This window comes from Typha angustifolia, chromosome 14 (genome assembly GCF_048772165.1).
Source record: "Typha angustifolia cultivar Huaian chromosome 14, ASM4877216v1, whole genome shotgun sequence".
Lineage (NCBI taxonomy): Eukaryota > Viridiplantae > Streptophyta > Magnoliopsida > Poales > Typhaceae > Typha > Typha angustifolia.
The window spans coordinates 7,402,309-7,421,100 of NC_133252.1; the positions used below are offsets into that span (position 1 = coordinate 7,402,309).

Consider the following 18,792-nt stretch of genomic DNA (forward strand, 5'->3'; position numbering starts at 1 on the left):
ATAGATATGGAGATACGACAAATCTTAAAAAAATAGGACATGATACGTTTAGGACACAGCAAAATAAATAAATAAAAGTATTATATATATTATTGATATGTTTAAAGAAATATTTTTCTAAACTTATAATGTATTTAAAGTCAAAAATGATAATGATAATACATGACAATACAATTCAATATTATGAGAATAAATAACTAACTACCATTACTTAACTATAGTGGATGGCATAAGCGAATTTATGATTTTACAATAACTTGCATTAATATTAATATTATGGGATGCACTAATTTGTGATTGTTGCATTATATTTCTATAGCATATGCAGGAAATTCCTACAATAGATAATTTCTATTATAAACTTTTATAACATATGGTAAATTTTATATTTAAAAGGTGTCAAGAGTATTTAAAAGTGTACAAGGAGTATTTGAATTTATTTTATAATTTCTTAAATATCGAATATGTTGTAAAAGTGTTCGATACATGTCCAACGAGTGTTTGTCGAGTGTCGATATCCAACAAGTGTTGAACACAACTATTTGTAGCGTGCTTAATAGTGTCTGATTAATGATCTAGTTCTGGTGTTCGCACCACTGTGGTATTTGAAGATGCTACTCGACCTTCACTTCAGGGGGCTTCAACTTAGGAAAATAAGGGTAAGTGTAGTTCAATTACCATCATAAACACTTCAGGACTATGATCTAATCTAATGATGCTTTTCAAGAACTACATCTCTATCTGCCTAAGAGGCCAGTAGTGTCAATTTCTTGTAGCACATTGAATGACTTCATTTTGGCAAGTTTAAGCTGCTAAGTATATTCTTCAGATTCTAATCCTTATGTTATCTGAGAGTTCTAAATTTACATCTAGCTTTCAGGTGAAGAAGAAACAATTTTTTAGGAACTTTTCAACAATTCTACTCTTTGGAGTGTGCGGCACAATATTGTCTTTCTTTGTAATCACAGTAGGTAAGCATTAGATTGTTAGGACTTTGACTTATTAAAGCTCTTTTCATTACATTGTAGTTTGTCCATCTCTCCACTTTAAGATTTAGCTATTTGAATTGATGATTCGATCAAATCTTAATACACTCAGTTGACATTCTCTATTTAACATGTTGTTAAGTAGACTATTTTCTGTTTTACTTGGCCTGGAAACTTCTTTGCTTTACACATCCATTAAAATGAATACCATTCATAGTTTAAGATCTAGCTATTTGAATTGATGATTTGATCAAATCTTATTACACTCAGTTGACATTCTCTATTTAACATGTTATTAAGTAGACTATTTTCTGTTTTACTTGGCCTGGAAACTTCTTTGCTTTACACATCCATTAAAATGAATACCATTCACAGTTATTGGAGAAATAATTATATAGTGATTTTCTTCATTATTCTATTCTTATTAGACAAAAAGAAATTTGTGTTTAAATATTATGTTGATAGTTGATACATAGAAAGTGAAACTGTTGTGTTCAATTATTTGGGTTCCACCAACTCCTTGAAACTTAATTAATGAAATCTTTTAATTGTACTGATGATAAAGATCCAGAATATTTGCATGAATTTAGGGTGTATGTCACTGACTGAGATACATGCATATTATTGGAGTATTATGAAACATGGATATGCGATACGCTACACTAAGGATACGACAAATTTTGAAAAATGTGGATACAATACACTGATATGTTGTGTTTATACTATTTCTATAAGATATAATAGATATAAGCCTTTACAAATAAAATATCAACCTGTGGATGCCTGTATCTGATCATATTTTTGTGTAACGTGTGAATGGTGCACATCTCTAACTTCTTCATAGAAAAAAGCTAAGCTTTTGTACCAAATGGCTAATTAGTAATATTGAGTACAAACGAGATAAATTTGATCTGTAAATTTTGATTTCAATGTGGCATGAAACCGGTCTCCTTCAAATTCATATCATTCCAATAAAAATATTGTTAGTGTCGAATTTTATACAATTGGATCATGGAACCCTCTGAAGTATGGAAAAATAGGAAGTTTTGACTTCTGCTTGAACTTTCAAAGTACCCAAGAAGTATCGAAGAGGTATTTTTTTAAAAAATAGGATAGTAAAGGCAGTATCCGTCAAGTATATATGAAGTATCTTACAAGTATTCGACACAATATGACTAAGTTTAGAAGTATCCATGCTTCCTAGGTGGAGTACCTTGTTCTAGAAATACTTTGTATATTGCATTCAAGAATCATTTTCCATAATCAAGGGATGCTGAAATATTCCTACGAAATAATAATAATTTATCTAAGCAATAGATACCAGGACAACCATTTCATTGTCTTATGAATTTGGTATTGGTCCAAAAGATATATCTATGCAAGGATTTCCTTACTAGCAGGACCTGTAGGCACTGCACTAACCAATACTTACATTATTCATGTACCACTCAGAATAAAAGTTGATACAAGGAGGAAGAAAGGCAAATCATTATAGATGATATATACAGAAGTCCATGTAGTTATAGTAATCACCATAAAATATGGTACTTATTAGATAGAAAGATGCAACCAATCGAGATACACCACTTGTTGAGTCAGTAGATTCCTAATTGTTTGATCCTCTAGATAATTAAAGACAAGGAGGTTGGAATATCTATGCCGAAATAGGTGACAATGGATCAGATTTAAGTCAGATGCTCAATTCTATCTTTTACTAGGTACTGCACAGATAACCTGTAGAATACTCTGTAAAATTGAATGTGAATAAACTCAAAATATGAGGTTGTGTTCAGCTATATAAAGCTGAACTCCTTATTTTTCAAAACTTTTGAAGTGTTGACATTACACACTCCATTTAAAATAACATACTTATGCCAGCAAAAAATTTCCAATTTTCAGTATGTTTATATAGAATTTTTGACCAATGTACTGCTACAGGAAAAATAATTTCCTAAAGTACAATACTGTTCAAACTATTTGTCAAACTACTGCAATAGAGAAATTACTATATGAGACAATGATTCTTAGTGGATTAATCAGTTCGGAAATACACTTGGAAACCATCAGGGAAATCGTTGTCTCTTACAAAATTTTGTTTTTCACCGTTGTTTCTATATAAAACACTCTCATAGTATGCAATTTATACCAATATATTATTGTTTTCTATACAAAACGGTTTTAGGGAAAGCAATTTGTAAATAGTTATATAAAAAATTGAAATTGAAATGTGGAGGAGCATCGACCTTTCTTTGCAATTCTAAGTATAGTTTGTTATGAGGAATAGCGATATCATTCCAACCTCTAAATCTTTTCCATATCTTTACAACATTATATTTTATGATCAAAATAGATAACTCAGCATAAAGTTACTATAGCTTTTAGCCTATATCTTTCTTGTTTGAGGTTTGATTAAATTCCGGTCAAACTCATTACGTTCATTTCTCTTTCATCTTCAGGGCGACATATCATGTCTAAAATGGACTTTTAATTACAAAGTTATGCCCTTCTAAAAAAAATTTATATTATTAGTATTTTGATAAGTAAATCGTTTTATCAAGTTAATATGCTTTAATCTTCGTTGCTGTCTGAATAAATCATTTTTTTTGGAAGAGCAATTTATAAATCGCCTTTTGGAAGAGCAATTTATTAATCGCCTTCTGGGAGAGCGATTCATTAATCACTTTTCTGACAATTTCTGTGTATTGAAAAACTGATTAATTTACTAAGAATCATTGTCTTAGACAGCGATTTCCCAATTATAGTAGTTTAGGAAATAGTTTAAACATAATTTTTTTTGGGAAGGTCTAAGCCTAAGTATATTTAAATGCATTTTGGTAGTTAATGCATCAAGGTGGAGAAGAAATTTTCTTTGTTGATAAAAAAATACCTAATAAGCAATAATTTTGTACCTTGGATTTGTAGTTTAATGATAATGATGAGGACATTGCACATAGAATTGAAGTAGGATGGCTTAAATGGAGAAATAAGCAATAATTTTGTACCTTGGATTTGTAGTTTAATGATAATGATGAGGACATTGCACATAGAATTGAAGTAGGATGGCTTAAATGGAGAAATGCCTTCTAGTGTTTTTTGTGATTGTCATTACTCATTACCCTTAAGCTTAAGGAAAAATTTATGGGAGGGCTATAAGACTAGCTATTGTTATGAATTAGGATATTGAGCAACTAGAAAAGAAACATACTCAAAAGTTGTGTCTTGTAGATGAGTTGTTAAGGTTGATGAGAACGGGCATGATTTGATGCAAAACTGTTGCACTAAACAGAGATGAACAGAGGTAAGGAACCATCAAAGGAAACCCAAATACTTGAGACTACATGATTAGCTTTGTCATTGTTGGTATTGTCGTAAAAACAATCAAACAATTCTTTTTGGTAAATTGAGCCCTAAACATGGAGGTAGATGATTATAACATTAACTAGACTCTCATGTTTTTTGGCAAGCTTTGTTTTATAGAAACTTGGTGCCAGTTTTTGAAATGTCAACTTCACATTCAGCAGAAGACATTATTGAGGTCTTTCATGTGTTGTATGATAACTATTAGTGATTATATTTTTGATGGCCAAATAATTCATGTTCTTGTTTTTCTTTTTTCCTTGCACCATTTTGTAAAGGTTTCTAATATATGAACTATTTATGAATTCTAGAAAAAATGCCTTTGTCAGAAAATTATTCAATTAATCTGTCACTCTTTGCTTTTTCCATGATATACTGATAGTTAGCAACTTAGCAATACTTCAACACTCCTTTTCCTTTTTACAGGTTCTTATGTCCTCTTGCATAAAATATTTGAAATGTCCTTGGCGATTCAAGATTATCTAGGTATATTGCTATATTTGATCAGGTTCTGGTACTGCTGCTTCATTTCTTGTCCTACATTGTAATGATCTAGTCTGATATTGTTGTAGCTATTGGTGCTATATTCTCGGCCACAGATTCAGTGTGTACATTACAGGTAACTTATCATGTTTGAATATCTAGTTTATAAATTACCTTCCACTGATTCTATTGTCAAATTTTTTCCTTTCATGTAAAGGTTCTCAGTCAAGAAGAAACACCACTACTTTACAGTCTAGTATTTGGCGAGGGTGTTGTTAATGATGCTACTTCCATTGTGCTTTTTAATTCAGTTCAATCGCTGAACATCAGCAATATTGATGCAATGACGGCCTTAAAACTGATTGGAACCTTTCTTTATCTCTTCTTGACAAGCACTGCACTTGGTATATCCGTAAGTTTTAGTTTTTTCACATAAAATTTAGTCAACTGCAATGTATTTGTGTTAAATGTCAGTAACAAAATGCCATATATTACCAATTTCTCTTTCACTGACCACCAATGTTTTGGTAATTTGATGAAATTTCATATTTCTTTTTGTCACTGATTTTTATTCCTGGTTCATTAGTCATCTTCTGTTGTTTGTCTCATACATGATATAGTCTTCCACTATATATATATATATATATTTTTTTTTTTTAATTTTCTTTGACAAAGGGAATTTTCCACTATATGTATTCCAAGAGGTTGACAAAAGTATGTATAGATTCATCAAGTAATCCTGAATACATATATTTTCTTTGAACACTCATCAGAATACTACTAGGATATTCTTTCCAGAAAATCATATTCTTGTGCGATCTTATTGACTTTTCCTTTCTCTTTTCAGGCAGGACTCATAAGTGCCTATGTCATAAAAAAGTTATATTTTGGAAGGTTTGCTTAATAACTTGATTGCTTAAAGATTCATTACCATTTGATTTGCTTAAATATTTTTGTATTATTCTGTTATTATATACTAAGGAAGATACTAGACATCTTAGATCTTAAATAAATTGCAAGCAACTTCTTGATTTAATTCTTTCTAGAAAAATGTTTTTTAATGTTTCATTGTCACGACCCAAAATAGGAATCATGACCGGCCATGTATCTCAATATGCTTAAGATGCACGAAGCCTTATTAATACTCTCTAATATATAAATACAAATGAGAACATGCTTTATTAAATTTTATAAATAATTGCAATAAAAATAAAACTAAAATAAAACACAATGTTAATGTTTTTGAGTCTCTAAACTAAATAAATAAAACATCTAATCTAAAGCATAAAATCAAAGGAGCGGAAAGGTAAATAGGTGAATCCTAAGTGGAGGTGGAGTTTGGGTACATCTCGCTCAGTCGCCCCGCTGACTATTACCTGAAATAAATAAACAAATACAAAAACGATAGAACCCATAAGCCAATAACTATAGCTCAGTGAGTGGAAACCACTTGAAAACCAAATAAATTTTAATTCATATTAAAGCTGAATAAATTAAACTAAAAGCAACTATATCCATCACAATATGCAATAGGCATGCTCTCTAAATAATAACAATGATAACAATAGAGAGATGTCACAACTTGTACCTTGCACGTTTTCAATATATTAACATCTTTTTGATATTTATACTGTCATATGTCTCAATGGGTCTAAACCCTATGGATCCACATCAACTAGAAGTCACCTCGAGATGACGTTCGGGACTTTTCTTCATAGCTGATCCGGTTACGGTCATCAGAGGGTATCATCCTGTGATCAACACACTATCTTTTCCTCTAACCGTTGAGAGAAGTTAGAGTCACCTAGGAAATTTTCTCATTCTTCCTAGGACTGTTCCCTAACCCCGCCAGAGTCACCTAAGAAAGTCACCGCAGTGATCTAATTTAGGACTTTCCCCTAGACTTCCAGATAAACTTGAGTCACCACGGAAAATCGCAAACGATTTATACCGGGACTGTTCTCTAACTCGTATCAATACTAGTCTCATTTTTTCTTTTCTCAAATTTCAATATTAGTACGAAGTATGGTGATGCACTGAATATAATAATTAAATACACACAGAAAATAAAACAATTAAATTTTCGCATGTACGGATGAAATAAATAGACTTGCACACAGAAATTGCAACAATTTAATTTTTACACATAAGGGTGAAATAAATAATTTGCACACAGAAAATTTACATGTTCTGATAAAAATACGAAATACAATAAAATAAACATGTGAGTGAACCCACTCACCTAAGTCTAGGCAAGACAACCGAAACCTCAAATCTCTAGCTCACGTACTAGAATTCACCACCTTAAATAATAAATAATATTCAAATTTTTAATTTGAATAATAACAATATTTTTAAAATTTAAAAACCAAAAATAACTAAAATGGGTTTAAAATTACCCATTGGATTGGGCCGAGGCCCAGCCGAATTAATTGAATTGGGCTCGGGCTAACCCGCAGCTCACCAACTTAAGTGGTTCGGTTCGGGTTTGTGGATCCGAAATCCAAACCCGAACCGAACCCGACTTAAAAAGGAAAAGGTGGTTGGCTCGGGTTTCACCCGAGCCCAGCCAACCCTTTTCTTCTCCCCTCGCGACCGACGCGAGAAGATGACTGAGGGAGAGGGTGACCGCCGGCGACCTCTCGCCGGCGACCCCTTCACGACCACCTTCAACCTCTCCTCTCCCTCTCACCCTTCCTCTGTCGTTCTCACGAGGTGGAGGACTCATCACCGACAGCTGACGCGGAATCCAACGCCGATCAGAGCCACGAGGGCCCCGTAGAAGACATCTCCGACACTAGGCTCGGAGCACGAAGCCTCCGGTGATGATGCGGTTGCGACTCGAAGCCGCCGGCCGGCCAGATTTGCCGACGAGGCCGAATTCCGCAAATTAGGTATTTCGGATTTACCTATTTAATTTTAAATTAAACTAGAGGGATGAGAGAGGGCTCACCGGGGAGGAGTGTGGTGTTTCCAATTTCCTCCGGCGACGCTCCGGCTGGCCGATTCCACGGCGACGACTCCGACGGTGAGGAAGAAGCGAAAGAAGGGAGGAAGGAGAGAGAGAAGAGGGCTGGGGGGTTGAAGAGAGAGAGGATTATGGCTAATTTATAGATTAGAAGAGGATTAAATCTAATCCGATTCGGATTAGATGAAATCCCCGTGCTGGAGAGGGAGAGGGGAGGGGCTGCACGTGCAGAGCACGTGCACCCTCCTCAACCCCTATTTTTTATTTATTTTTATTTATTTTATTTTATTATTATTATTATTTTATTATTCTGGTTTTGACATTCATCAAATAGTATTCGGTATTAACAAGATAAAAATGCTTTTTTATCCTTGAAAAGTGATACTAGCAATTTTCATAGTTTTGTTTAAGCTTTACAAATATGGCTTTTGTTGTGAGATCCATCTGCTAACTCAACAAGGATTTTATAGAAGGAATGCTAAAGAAGAAGAGGAAAAAATGACCTCTTTTCTTCACTATTTCTTTTATATTCTAGAGAAGGTATAAACTACGATTGATGGTCTGCCGAAGAAGTTTTGACATGGCTGAAGGAAGTGTTTCTAATTGGCGGAGGGATGGAGGAGATGATGGCGAAGGGGATCAAAGTGGTAATGGCATTGAGCAACAGGAGCAAGATGATCTGCCTAAGTGGATTGGTTCCTAAGTTAGATCCTCCCTCAGCGGATCTTTTGGAGCCATTTCGATTTTCAACATAAACTGAACCTAAACAGAGATCAAATTCAAAATCTTAATTCAGAAAATGAAAGACAAAATAATTTAAATTCAAAATTAATCTCTCTTATCTCTCGGTCTCTCCCTCAGTCTATCTAATATCTCTCTAACAACCTCTCCATCTTAACTGCTCTCTAATTACTCTCCAACTCTACGACCTTGTTTGGATGGAGAGAATAGGAGAAAAGAGAAGAAAATAGGAGAGAAATATTTTCTCTCATTTGTATGAAATTTTAGGAGAAAATAGAGGAGTAAGGGAGAGAAAAAATGGCCGCTAACTGTCACTTTGTTTTGCTCTCGAAATGTGGAGAAAAAGGAAGAGAAAAACCACAAAAATGACACTCTAAGCTCAGAATCCACCAAAATCACATGGAAATAAACTACATTACCTCAAATCGGTAAGAAATAAAAGATTTGGAAGAAATTCTTCAACATATTTCTCGCCCAATGTTTAGATCGAAGTCATATGTCGAGGAGTTAGTGATTTAAATTGAGAAACAATTTTTTATGAAAAAATTTCTGCTATATCTTATTGAAAAATATGTACAGAGTGGCTGTATATATAGAATAACCCTAGTAATAGAAAAGGAAACTAACTAGGCTATCAGGTCCCATGAATTATGGAATATATTAACAGAATAGGAAACTAACCAAATCTGCCTAATTCTAGGGATACAAACGGTTACAAAATCTCCGAAAAAGCTACTTGTACACTAATCACGTTGTCCCACACTCCCTGTTAATTGGTGAATAGATGTTTTCAATTCTTAGCTTGGATACTTAACCCTTTAGTAAGTACATCTGCAAGTTGGCCATGTGTAGACACGTAAGGGGTACAGATCAAGCCGCTCTCTAGTTTCTCCTTGATGAAGTGTCTATCAATTTTGATGTGCTTCGTTCGATCATGTTGTACTGGGTTGTGAACTATGTTAATTGCGGACTTCTTCACAAAGTAGTTCACACACACCTTGAGCCATTGCTTGGAATTCTGCCTCTCCACTAGTGCTACCACCTGTTGTATCTTGCGCCTCCACTTCACCAGGTTATTGCTAATAAAAGTGCAATATCTTGTGGTTGACCTCCTGTTGACCATTGACCTAGCATAACCAGCATCAATCTTCCAATTCTTTTGAATAGAATACCCTTTCCTGGTGTCCGTTTGAGATACTATAACACTCAGTGAGCTACTTGCAAATGAACTTCCTTTGGACTATGCATGAACTGGCTAATCATACTAACTGTGTATATATCCGATGTGTATAAGACAGATAAATAAGTTTTCCTACCAGGTGTTGATACATTTCCTAATCCATTGCAGAGTCTTCCTTTGCCATCCAAGTCTAAGATTTAGGTCTAGTGGAGTATTTGCTGGTATGCATGCTATCTTGTCTGTTTCTTTAAGGAGATTCGTAACACACTTCTGTTAGGAAATAAAAATGTTTAGGTTAGAGTGTGCCACGTCAATCCCAAGAAAAGATTTCAGCCTTCCTAATGCTTTGGTCTCAAACTCCTTAGCCAAACACTAACTTAGAAGCTGTCTCTCCTTATCATCATTACTCGTCACCATGATGTCATCAACATACACTAAAAGTGCTATGACTCTCCTTGAAGATGAGTGTTTAATGAACAGTGTGTGATCCCCTTCTCTATACCCCACGGCAATCATAATTTTCGCATATCTGCCAAACCATGCTCGTCGTGATTGCTTAAATCCATATAAGGCTTTCTTCAATACAAATTTGCATTCTTTACATCAAACTTCTATAACTCCAACCATAATTAGTTGCTAATGATAAAAGGATTCTAATAGTATTCAGTTTCGCAATTGGAGCAAAAATCTCTAGGTAGTCAAGCTCATAGGTTTGAGTATAGCCCTTGGCTACAAGCCTTGCCTTATACCATTAACCCATATGCTCTATATTTCAATGTATATATTTACACCCCACATGTTTCTTTCCTACTGGCAATTTCACTAACTCCCATGTTTTGTTTTTCTTTAAAGCCTCCATTTTTACATTCATGACTTATTTCCATTTCTCAGTAGACAAAGCATCGGATAAGATGGTAGGGATGTGTCACAACCCGAAATAGGAATCATGACCGGTTATGTATCTCAATATGCTTGAGATACACGAAGCCTTAACAATACTTTCTACGTGTACGATGACAAAATAAATAAATAAAATAAAAATCTGCTTTATTAAATTTATACTAATTGCAATAAACATAAAACAAAGTTAATGTTTTATAGTCTCTAAACGAAATAAATAAAACTTCTAATCTAAAGTATAAAATCCAAAAGAGCGGAAAAGTAAATAGGTGAATCCTAAGTGGAGGTGGAGTCTGGGTACATCTCGCTCAATCGCCCCGCTGACTATTACCTAAGATAGATAAATAAATACAAAGAAAAAAAATAGAATCTATGAGCCAACAACTATAGCTCAATGAATGGAATCCACTCGAAAACCAAATAAAATTCTACATTATATTAATGCTGAAAAAAATTAAACTAACCGCAATAATATCCATAATAATTTGCAATAAGCATGCTCTTTAAATAATAACAATGATAACAATAGAGAGAGTCACAACTTGTAACCTTGCACGGTTTCAATATATTAATATCTTTTCAATATTTATACTGCCATATGTCTCAATGGGTCTAAACTCTGTGGATCCACATCAACTAGAAGTCACATCGAGATAACGCTCGGCACTTTTCTTCATAGCTGATCCGGTTAGGGTCACCAGATAGTATCACCCTGTGATCAACACACTATGTCTTTTCCTTTAACCGTTGAGAGAAGTTAGGGTCACCTAAGAAATTTTCTCATTCATCCTAGGACTGTTCCCTAACCCCACCAGAGTCACCTAAGAAAGTCACCGCAGTGATTAATTTAGGACTTTCCCCTGGACTTCCAGACGGACTTGAGTCACCACGGAAAATCGCAAGCGATTTATATCAGGACTGTTCTCTAAGTCGTACCAATACTAGTCTCATTTTTCTTTTCACAAATTTTAATATTTGTATGAAGTATGGTGATGCACTGAGTATAATGATTAAATGCACAAAGAAAATATAACAATTAAATTTTTGCACGTACGGATAAAATAAATAAATTTGCACACAAGAATTGTAATAATTAAATTTTTGCACGTAAGGGTGAAATAAATAATTTGCACACAGAAAATTTACATGGTCTGACAAAGGTACGAAATATAATAAAATAAATATGTGAGTGAACCGACTCACCTGAGTCTAGGTAAGACAAACGAAATCTCAAATCTCTAGCTCACGTACTAAAAATCACCACCTTAAATAATAAATAATAATAAAATTCTTTTAATTTGAATAATATCAATATTTTTAAAATTTAAAAACTAAAAAGAACTAAAATAAGTTTAATTACCCATTGGATTGGGTTGGGCTAATGCTGGCCCAGCCTAATTCAAAAAGAACTAATCAGGCTGGGCCAAGGCCTAGCCAAATTAATGGATTGGGCTACGGGCCGACCCGTAGCCCATAAAAACGGAACCAATTGGGCTGGGCCAAGGCCCAGCCAAAATAATGGATTGGGCTACGGGTCAACCCGTAGCCCATCCCAAATATTAACTAGTTCGGGTCGGGTCCGTGGATCCGAAATCCAAACCCGACCTGAACCCGAACTTAATTAAAAAGGGGTTGGCTTGGGTTAAACCCGAGCCCAGCCAACCCCTTCTCTCCTTTCTCGCGACCGACGCAAGAAGAGAAGGACTGAGGGAGAGGGTGACCGTCGGCGACCCCCGCTGGTGGCGGTTCACGACCACCTTCAACCTCTCCTCTCCCTCTCTCTCTCACTCTCTCTCTCTCGTCCTGACGAGGTGGAGGAGAACTCACCACCGACGGCCGACGCCGAAGCCGACGTCGATCGGAGCCACGAGGGTTCCCTAGAAGACATCACCGACATCAGGCTTGGAGCATGAAGCTTCCAGTGATGATGCAGTTGCAACCCGAAGCCGCCGGCCGGCGAGAGTTGCTGGCGAAGCCGAAATCTCCAATATAGGTATTTTTAATTTACCTTTTCAAATTTAAATTAAACTAGAGGGATGAAAGAGGGCTCACCGGAGAGGAGTGTGATGGTCCCAATTTCCTCCGGCGATGCTTCGGCGATCCGATTCCACAGCGACGACTCCGACGGTGAGAAAAGAGAAAACGAAGGAGGGGAGGAAGAAGAGAGAGAAGAGGGCTGAGATGGTTAAGCAGAGAGAGAGAAGAGATTAGGGTTTTAATTTATAGATTAGAAGAGAAATCCAGACCTAATCCGATCCGGATTTGGCGCGATTTCTCTCTGCGCCTCATCGCATACCGGAGAGGGAGAGGGGAGGGGTTGCACGTGCACCCTCCCCTCTCAACCCCTATTTTTTTTTTCTCTGATTCTGACAGGATAGCAATTGTATTCAAGTTAACTAGGAAGACTATGTGATGGTGAAAAATGTTTAAAGGACAAGAAGTGACATGGATTGCTGTGCCAGTAATGGCACGGCACTTGGCACTGAGTGTGCCAGTGGCACACCCCCGTGTCGAGCTGTGTCGGACTAGCACGGCTGTGCTGTCTGGCATAGCCACGTGCTAGTTATTATGCCATGTGGAGTCATTTATTTAATTTTTTTTATTTTCAACGATCGTTATCAAATCAACTAATCAATTGATTATTTAGAAGGCTTAGATAAAATTGATGATAATAAGACTAGAGATGATAACGGTGATGATGATAATAACGAGACTTAGTTTGGTGGCGGTGATAATAGAGATGAGACATGCGTCCTTGTTACACAACCTTTTTAGAGAGGTATTCTTTTTACAGAGGGCTTGAGTTTGTAGATAATAGGACATCAGGAGAGGTGCACCCATAGAATGATATGCGTTCATCATAATTACCATCATATCAATCACACTCACCAAAGCTAAAACACTATTATTATGCGCTATATCCACAATTTGCATATGCTTGTGGTGTGTCTGTGCTTATCTTTGTGCCGGTGCCGTTTATTCCCTTGCATGTTCAATATCTATATCATATCATAGAAGAATTATAAAATTTTTATTTGTATAAAAACTATGTGAAATGTTACAATTAGCAATACTATAAGTGAATGGTTTTGAAGAATATTAGCAGTATTTAATGCTACATTCTCGTGTTATTTATTCTTATGCTGACAAAATAAAGTCTTTGATCCTTTTTGTCATTTTACCTTAAATAGATATTAATTTTAATTATTAAATTATTATCAATTAATATTATGTGTTTATGGAGTATTCAATCATTAATATTAGTTTAATGAACGTCTTTAATAATAGTATGTGTTGAATAATATTTATATTTAACTGTTGCTTTATCTTTAATAAAATGTCATTTACAAAAATAATCTAAAGATAAAATATTATAATATAGGTTTTAAACTTTTAATACATATATTTAAACCAAAAACCAAAGATTGATATATCAAAGACTAAACATCTTTAAAAAAAATTTATTAAAAATATTATAAATGTGTGCCACTGCCACAGCGGGGTGTGTTGTGCCGATGGTGGCATGGCCATCGTTGCAGGAAGATATAAAGGTCATTTTCAGCACTTTCTAGTTCCTTTTTAATAGCAATGGGAAGGTCTTGGTCATCATTGCCTACATGTGATTCAATTTCAACTTGTAATAAAGAAGTAGAAATTGTTACCTCATTCTCAGGATCTGGATTGGATTCTTGTACTTGCACTGATTCAGGGACAACCATCTTCTTTCTCAAGTACACCTTGCTAAACCTTCCATTCTCAAAGGCAGAGTTGGGATTTAATGAAATTTCAGGCATAGGTTTAGACACAGGATTTGGCATAGATTGAGACACAAGATTTGGTATGGACTCAGATATTGGAAGTGGTTCAGACATTGGAAGTGATGACAGATCAAGCAAGAAATCCCCATCCTTATCTTCAGGTATGTAATTCTCCCCCTGAAGATAAGATGCGGTGAAGGCGGTTGTTCATTGAAAGTAATGTCACCGAGACATAGAACTTCTGTACCCTTTCTGAGTTGAGGAATAACATACAAATACACATTTTAACACCCTTGGGTCTAGTTCCTCTCTATTTCTACTATGAATATGGACACATACCCAAATATCCTAGGGACAAGATTATAAGTGTGAATATTTGGATAGAATGTTGAGAGTGTTTCGATTCGACTCTTGAATCCTAAGACAATGGGAAGGCAAACGATTTATATGATAGCAGCCATAAGAATTGTTCGCCCCCAGAAGGATTTAGGCACATTTTTATGTAATAAGAAGGCTCTGGTTGGCTTAAGGAGATGACCATTTTTCCTTTCTTCAACTCCGTTTTGTTTTGGTGTATTAACATAGGATGACTCTGTACTGCCCCTTCCTTTCAAATTAAGGAGTTAGGATTTAGTTGAAATAATCCCCTGGCATTATCTGATCTAAACCTTTTGATATTGACCCCAATTGGTTCTTAATAATGGAAAAAACATTTGGGAGAATAGTACTGACATTAGATTTATGTTTAAGCAAGAAAATCCAAGTATCACGAGTACAATCATCAATGAATAACACAAACCATTTTGCCTTAGAAACATTAGGAATAGTAGGACCTCAAATATCACAGTAAATAAAATAAGAAGGAAGAGAGCTTCTTTTATTACTTACTGAAAAATGTACATGTTTGTGTCTAGCAAGTTTTCACACTTCTCAAAAGAAGCTTTCAAGATCTAGACCTTGAAATAAAGATGGAAACAGAATTTTAGTGATTCTAAATGATGGATGTCCAAGTTGGCGTTGCTGAAGCCAAACTTTGTCTTTATTGGATGAATAAAGTTCTGAAACAAAAGAAGGTAATAAGCCCTTGGATTAATGTTTGACTGGCTTGGTGCTTCAAGGTAGTAAAGCCCATCCTGTTCTCTAGCATGTCCAATCATCTTCCCCAAATCATTGTCCTGTGAAACGAACAGTGAAGCTCTCATTCATAATAATTGTATATATATGTTAATGTAGGGTAGGTTGCCCCTCAGATATATACATTAACATCCCCTTCAAACTCAAGGTGGATCATACACAAAGAGTTTGCCAACTAGATATTTAAAATGTGGAGTGAGATGAGACTTAGTGAAGAAATCAGCTACCTACTCTATGGATGATATATTAGGAAGACTTATAGTGCCAGCTAGAAACTGATGTTGAACAAAATGATAGTCCACCTCAATGTGTTTTATTCTCTCATGGAAAACAGGATTGCTTGCAATTTGTATAGCACTTCTATTATCACAATAGAGAGTAGTGGGCATGGAAATTGACACACTAATGTCCTACAATAGAATACGAAGATGAATAATCTCTTTAGAAGTAATGGACATGACTCTATATTCTGCTTCAATACTAGAGAGAGAGATTATATTTGTTTCTTGCTCCGCCATGATATAAGAGTCATAAAGAAACACACAGAATCTAATCGTAGAACGACGAGTGATGAGATCACCAGCTCAATCAGCAAATAAATATGAAGAATAAGAAAGGAATGAGCAGACATCAGAAGAGAGCGAGTAATAGTCACCCGAACATATCTGAGAATCTGCTGCATAATGAATAGATTGAGGGTCTGTCACAAATTGACAAATTGTGCTCACAGCATGAGAATTATCTAGTCGGGTGACGCATAAGTACACAAGCTGAGCAACAAGTTGTCTATATCTGTCAGATCCGCCAAAGATACACCATCAGTAGGACGAAGCTTCATATGAAGCTCAAGAGGTGTATCAGCTGTAGTGGTAAATCGAATAAAATCTGAGCAAAAGGTTTTGTCAATAGAGGCAATAAAATACGCTCGAACATGATGATCACGAACCTCCCAAGTAGCATATTCTTTACAGCCGTTGAAGGGCACAAGATTTGATTTGTCAAGATGATTGGAGAGATCACATCCATCAAATGCACTCTCTACAGTGGCAGACCAATATGACCAATCAGCAGTAGTGACAAGCAAAATGTCAGGGGAAGGATGGAAGGTAATCATGAGTTGGATCAACATGTGCCATTGGAATTCAACAATATAGCAATTAATTCTTGATCAGACCTCAGACAATTCAACAATGGGCACAATTAATTCAACGAATGCGCAATTAATTCTTGATAGACTTCACACAGCAGCAGCAATGAATTGAGTCCAATCAGCAAATCAGTCGACACAAAAAGGAAGTAGAGGAAAGAGACGACCTGTAGATTGGAGATGAAAAAGGGGCAACCTCTCACTACCGCAATCTCTCGGATTTGGCCTTGATAGAGCCAGAGATCAAGAAACTGATCGGAGAGCCACTTCAACAGAAGGGGTTACTGCCGCAATCTCTTGAATTTGGCCTCGACAGAGCTGGAGATCAAGGAGATAATCGGAGAGCCACTTTAAGAGAAGGGTGAAGTCGAGAGCGATCTCTCACTGGTGAAGTCGATGAGTTGACGGAGGTGGTGATCTCTCATTGTCGCCCGAGCTGTAGAGTGGACACTGTCGACGAAGCTAGTCAGAGTCGACGGAGATCTCCCATGACCCGAAGAAGAATGACGCGGAGAGAGCGGATGAAGCGGAGATGACTCGAGCTCGACAGATGACTGTGAAGGCCTTTGCCTTCAACTGTGAGTGAGATCGACTGGCAGAGTCAGAGATCCTCAGACGGCGGAGTTGACTAATGAGTTTGCCATCAAAGTTGATCGGCGACAATAATCCTAGGTTGGCTTTGATACCATGGTACGAATAGACAAGCTCTTATTGCGAATAAATGTATATACATGTAGGTAGGTTGTTCCTTAGGTACAATATAACTATATACATTAACATCCTGAAATACAGAATAAGTATGATGAAAAACCACATTGCAACATAGAACTTGAGTAAGCTTTTGGATAGAGAAACGGTTTGTGGAGAATCTAGGGACATGAAGAACATTTTTTAAGGTCAATGATGGGCATATTTTAACATCTCCGACACCTGCTACAGTAGTAAAAAGAAAACCATCAATTGTGGCTATTTTCCTATTGCTTGGCATAGGGAGTATGTGGAAAAGACATCATTGAGTGGGTCATATGGCTGGTAGCTCCTTAATCCATGATCCAGGAGTCAGCAAAGGTTGTATCCGAGATATTTAATCCAATAGAGGATGAAACTTACGTGATTACGCCATAGAGTGGCTGTATAATAGAATAATTCTAACAATAGAAAAGGAAACTAACTAGGCTATCAGATCCCATGATTTATGGAATACATTAACTAAATAGAAAACTAATCAAATTAGCCTAATTCTAGGGATACAAATTGTTACAAAATCTCGTAAAAAGCTGGTTGTACACTAATCAGTAATCACGTCATCCCGCAGTTAGAGTGAGGAATGAGATGGATACAAGATGGTTCTGACTATTCTGTCTTGTGTCAATCGAAAAGGAGGTTCTGACCATTCTGTTTAGTTGAATGGTGCACAGAAGGCCCTACACAGGTTGACCACTGCTTAATATAGTAAGCCATGGTAGTCGACTGCTATATTGGATGGTTCTAACTTCTAACCCAAGTCGAATGAAGTCTGAATGCAATAATTCTCAGCAAAAAATTCTGAGAAACATAATGGGATTAAATCATGGAAACTTGTATAAATTCTACAAAAAGACTTTGGCCACATTCATAACACTCTACCTAATGCGTTAAGCTAATTTCGACCAAAAACTCTTCGGAGCCAATCCTACAATATAAAGAACTCATTATGAAGTAATAACTCCAATTTAAAACTCACAAGGAAATAAAGATATTCAAGTTATACAACCAATATCTTCTAAATAAAAGTAAGGTAACTAGTAGTTTTTCAAATTTAAATTTGAAACAACTACTACAATAGAAGATAGAAAGAATGAAATCCTAAGTGGAGGTAGATCATCAAAGAAAATATCTTAAATTCATTCACCATTGGAAGTTCATGAATTTTCCGTTCTGCCCACTTTGCTCCCATCATAGATGCCAAATAAGCTTGACATCCTTTCCTCAACAGCTGGTTGCCTAAAGGGTTGAGACAATACCGGTTGCAAGAATCTTTTGCTCACCTTGAAAGAAAACTTTTGGTCTCTTCTTGTATAGATTACATGACTCTTCATTCTAAAATCGACTATCACATAATGCGCAGACACCCATTCCATGCCAATATGACATCAAAT

The 18,792-nt window shown here is 35.8% G+C and overlaps 1 protein-coding gene across 3 annotated transcripts in view; it reads left to right on the forward strand.

The window, feature by feature from the left end:
* The window catches only part of LOC140776759 (sodium/hydrogen exchanger 1-like), a 52,978-nt gene that overhangs the window by 12,478 nt on the left and 21,708 nt on the right, over window positions 1-18,792 (forward strand). For 2 of the 3 annotated variants that reach the window (XM_073120601.1, XM_073120600.1), the window contains exons 3-7: window positions 874-971; window positions 4,770-4,829; window positions 4,916-4,962; window positions 5,044-5,238; window positions 5,674-5,720. In XM_073120601.1, coding sequence (XP_072976702.1) covers window positions 874-971; window positions 4,770-4,829; window positions 4,916-4,962; window positions 5,044-5,238; window positions 5,674-5,720 — 447 coding nt within the window. The remainder of the gene's footprint in view (window positions 1-873; window positions 972-4,769; window positions 4,830-4,915; window positions 4,963-5,043; window positions 5,239-5,673; window positions 5,721-18,792) is intronic. The other variant, XM_073120602.1, reaches the window with a different exon arrangement.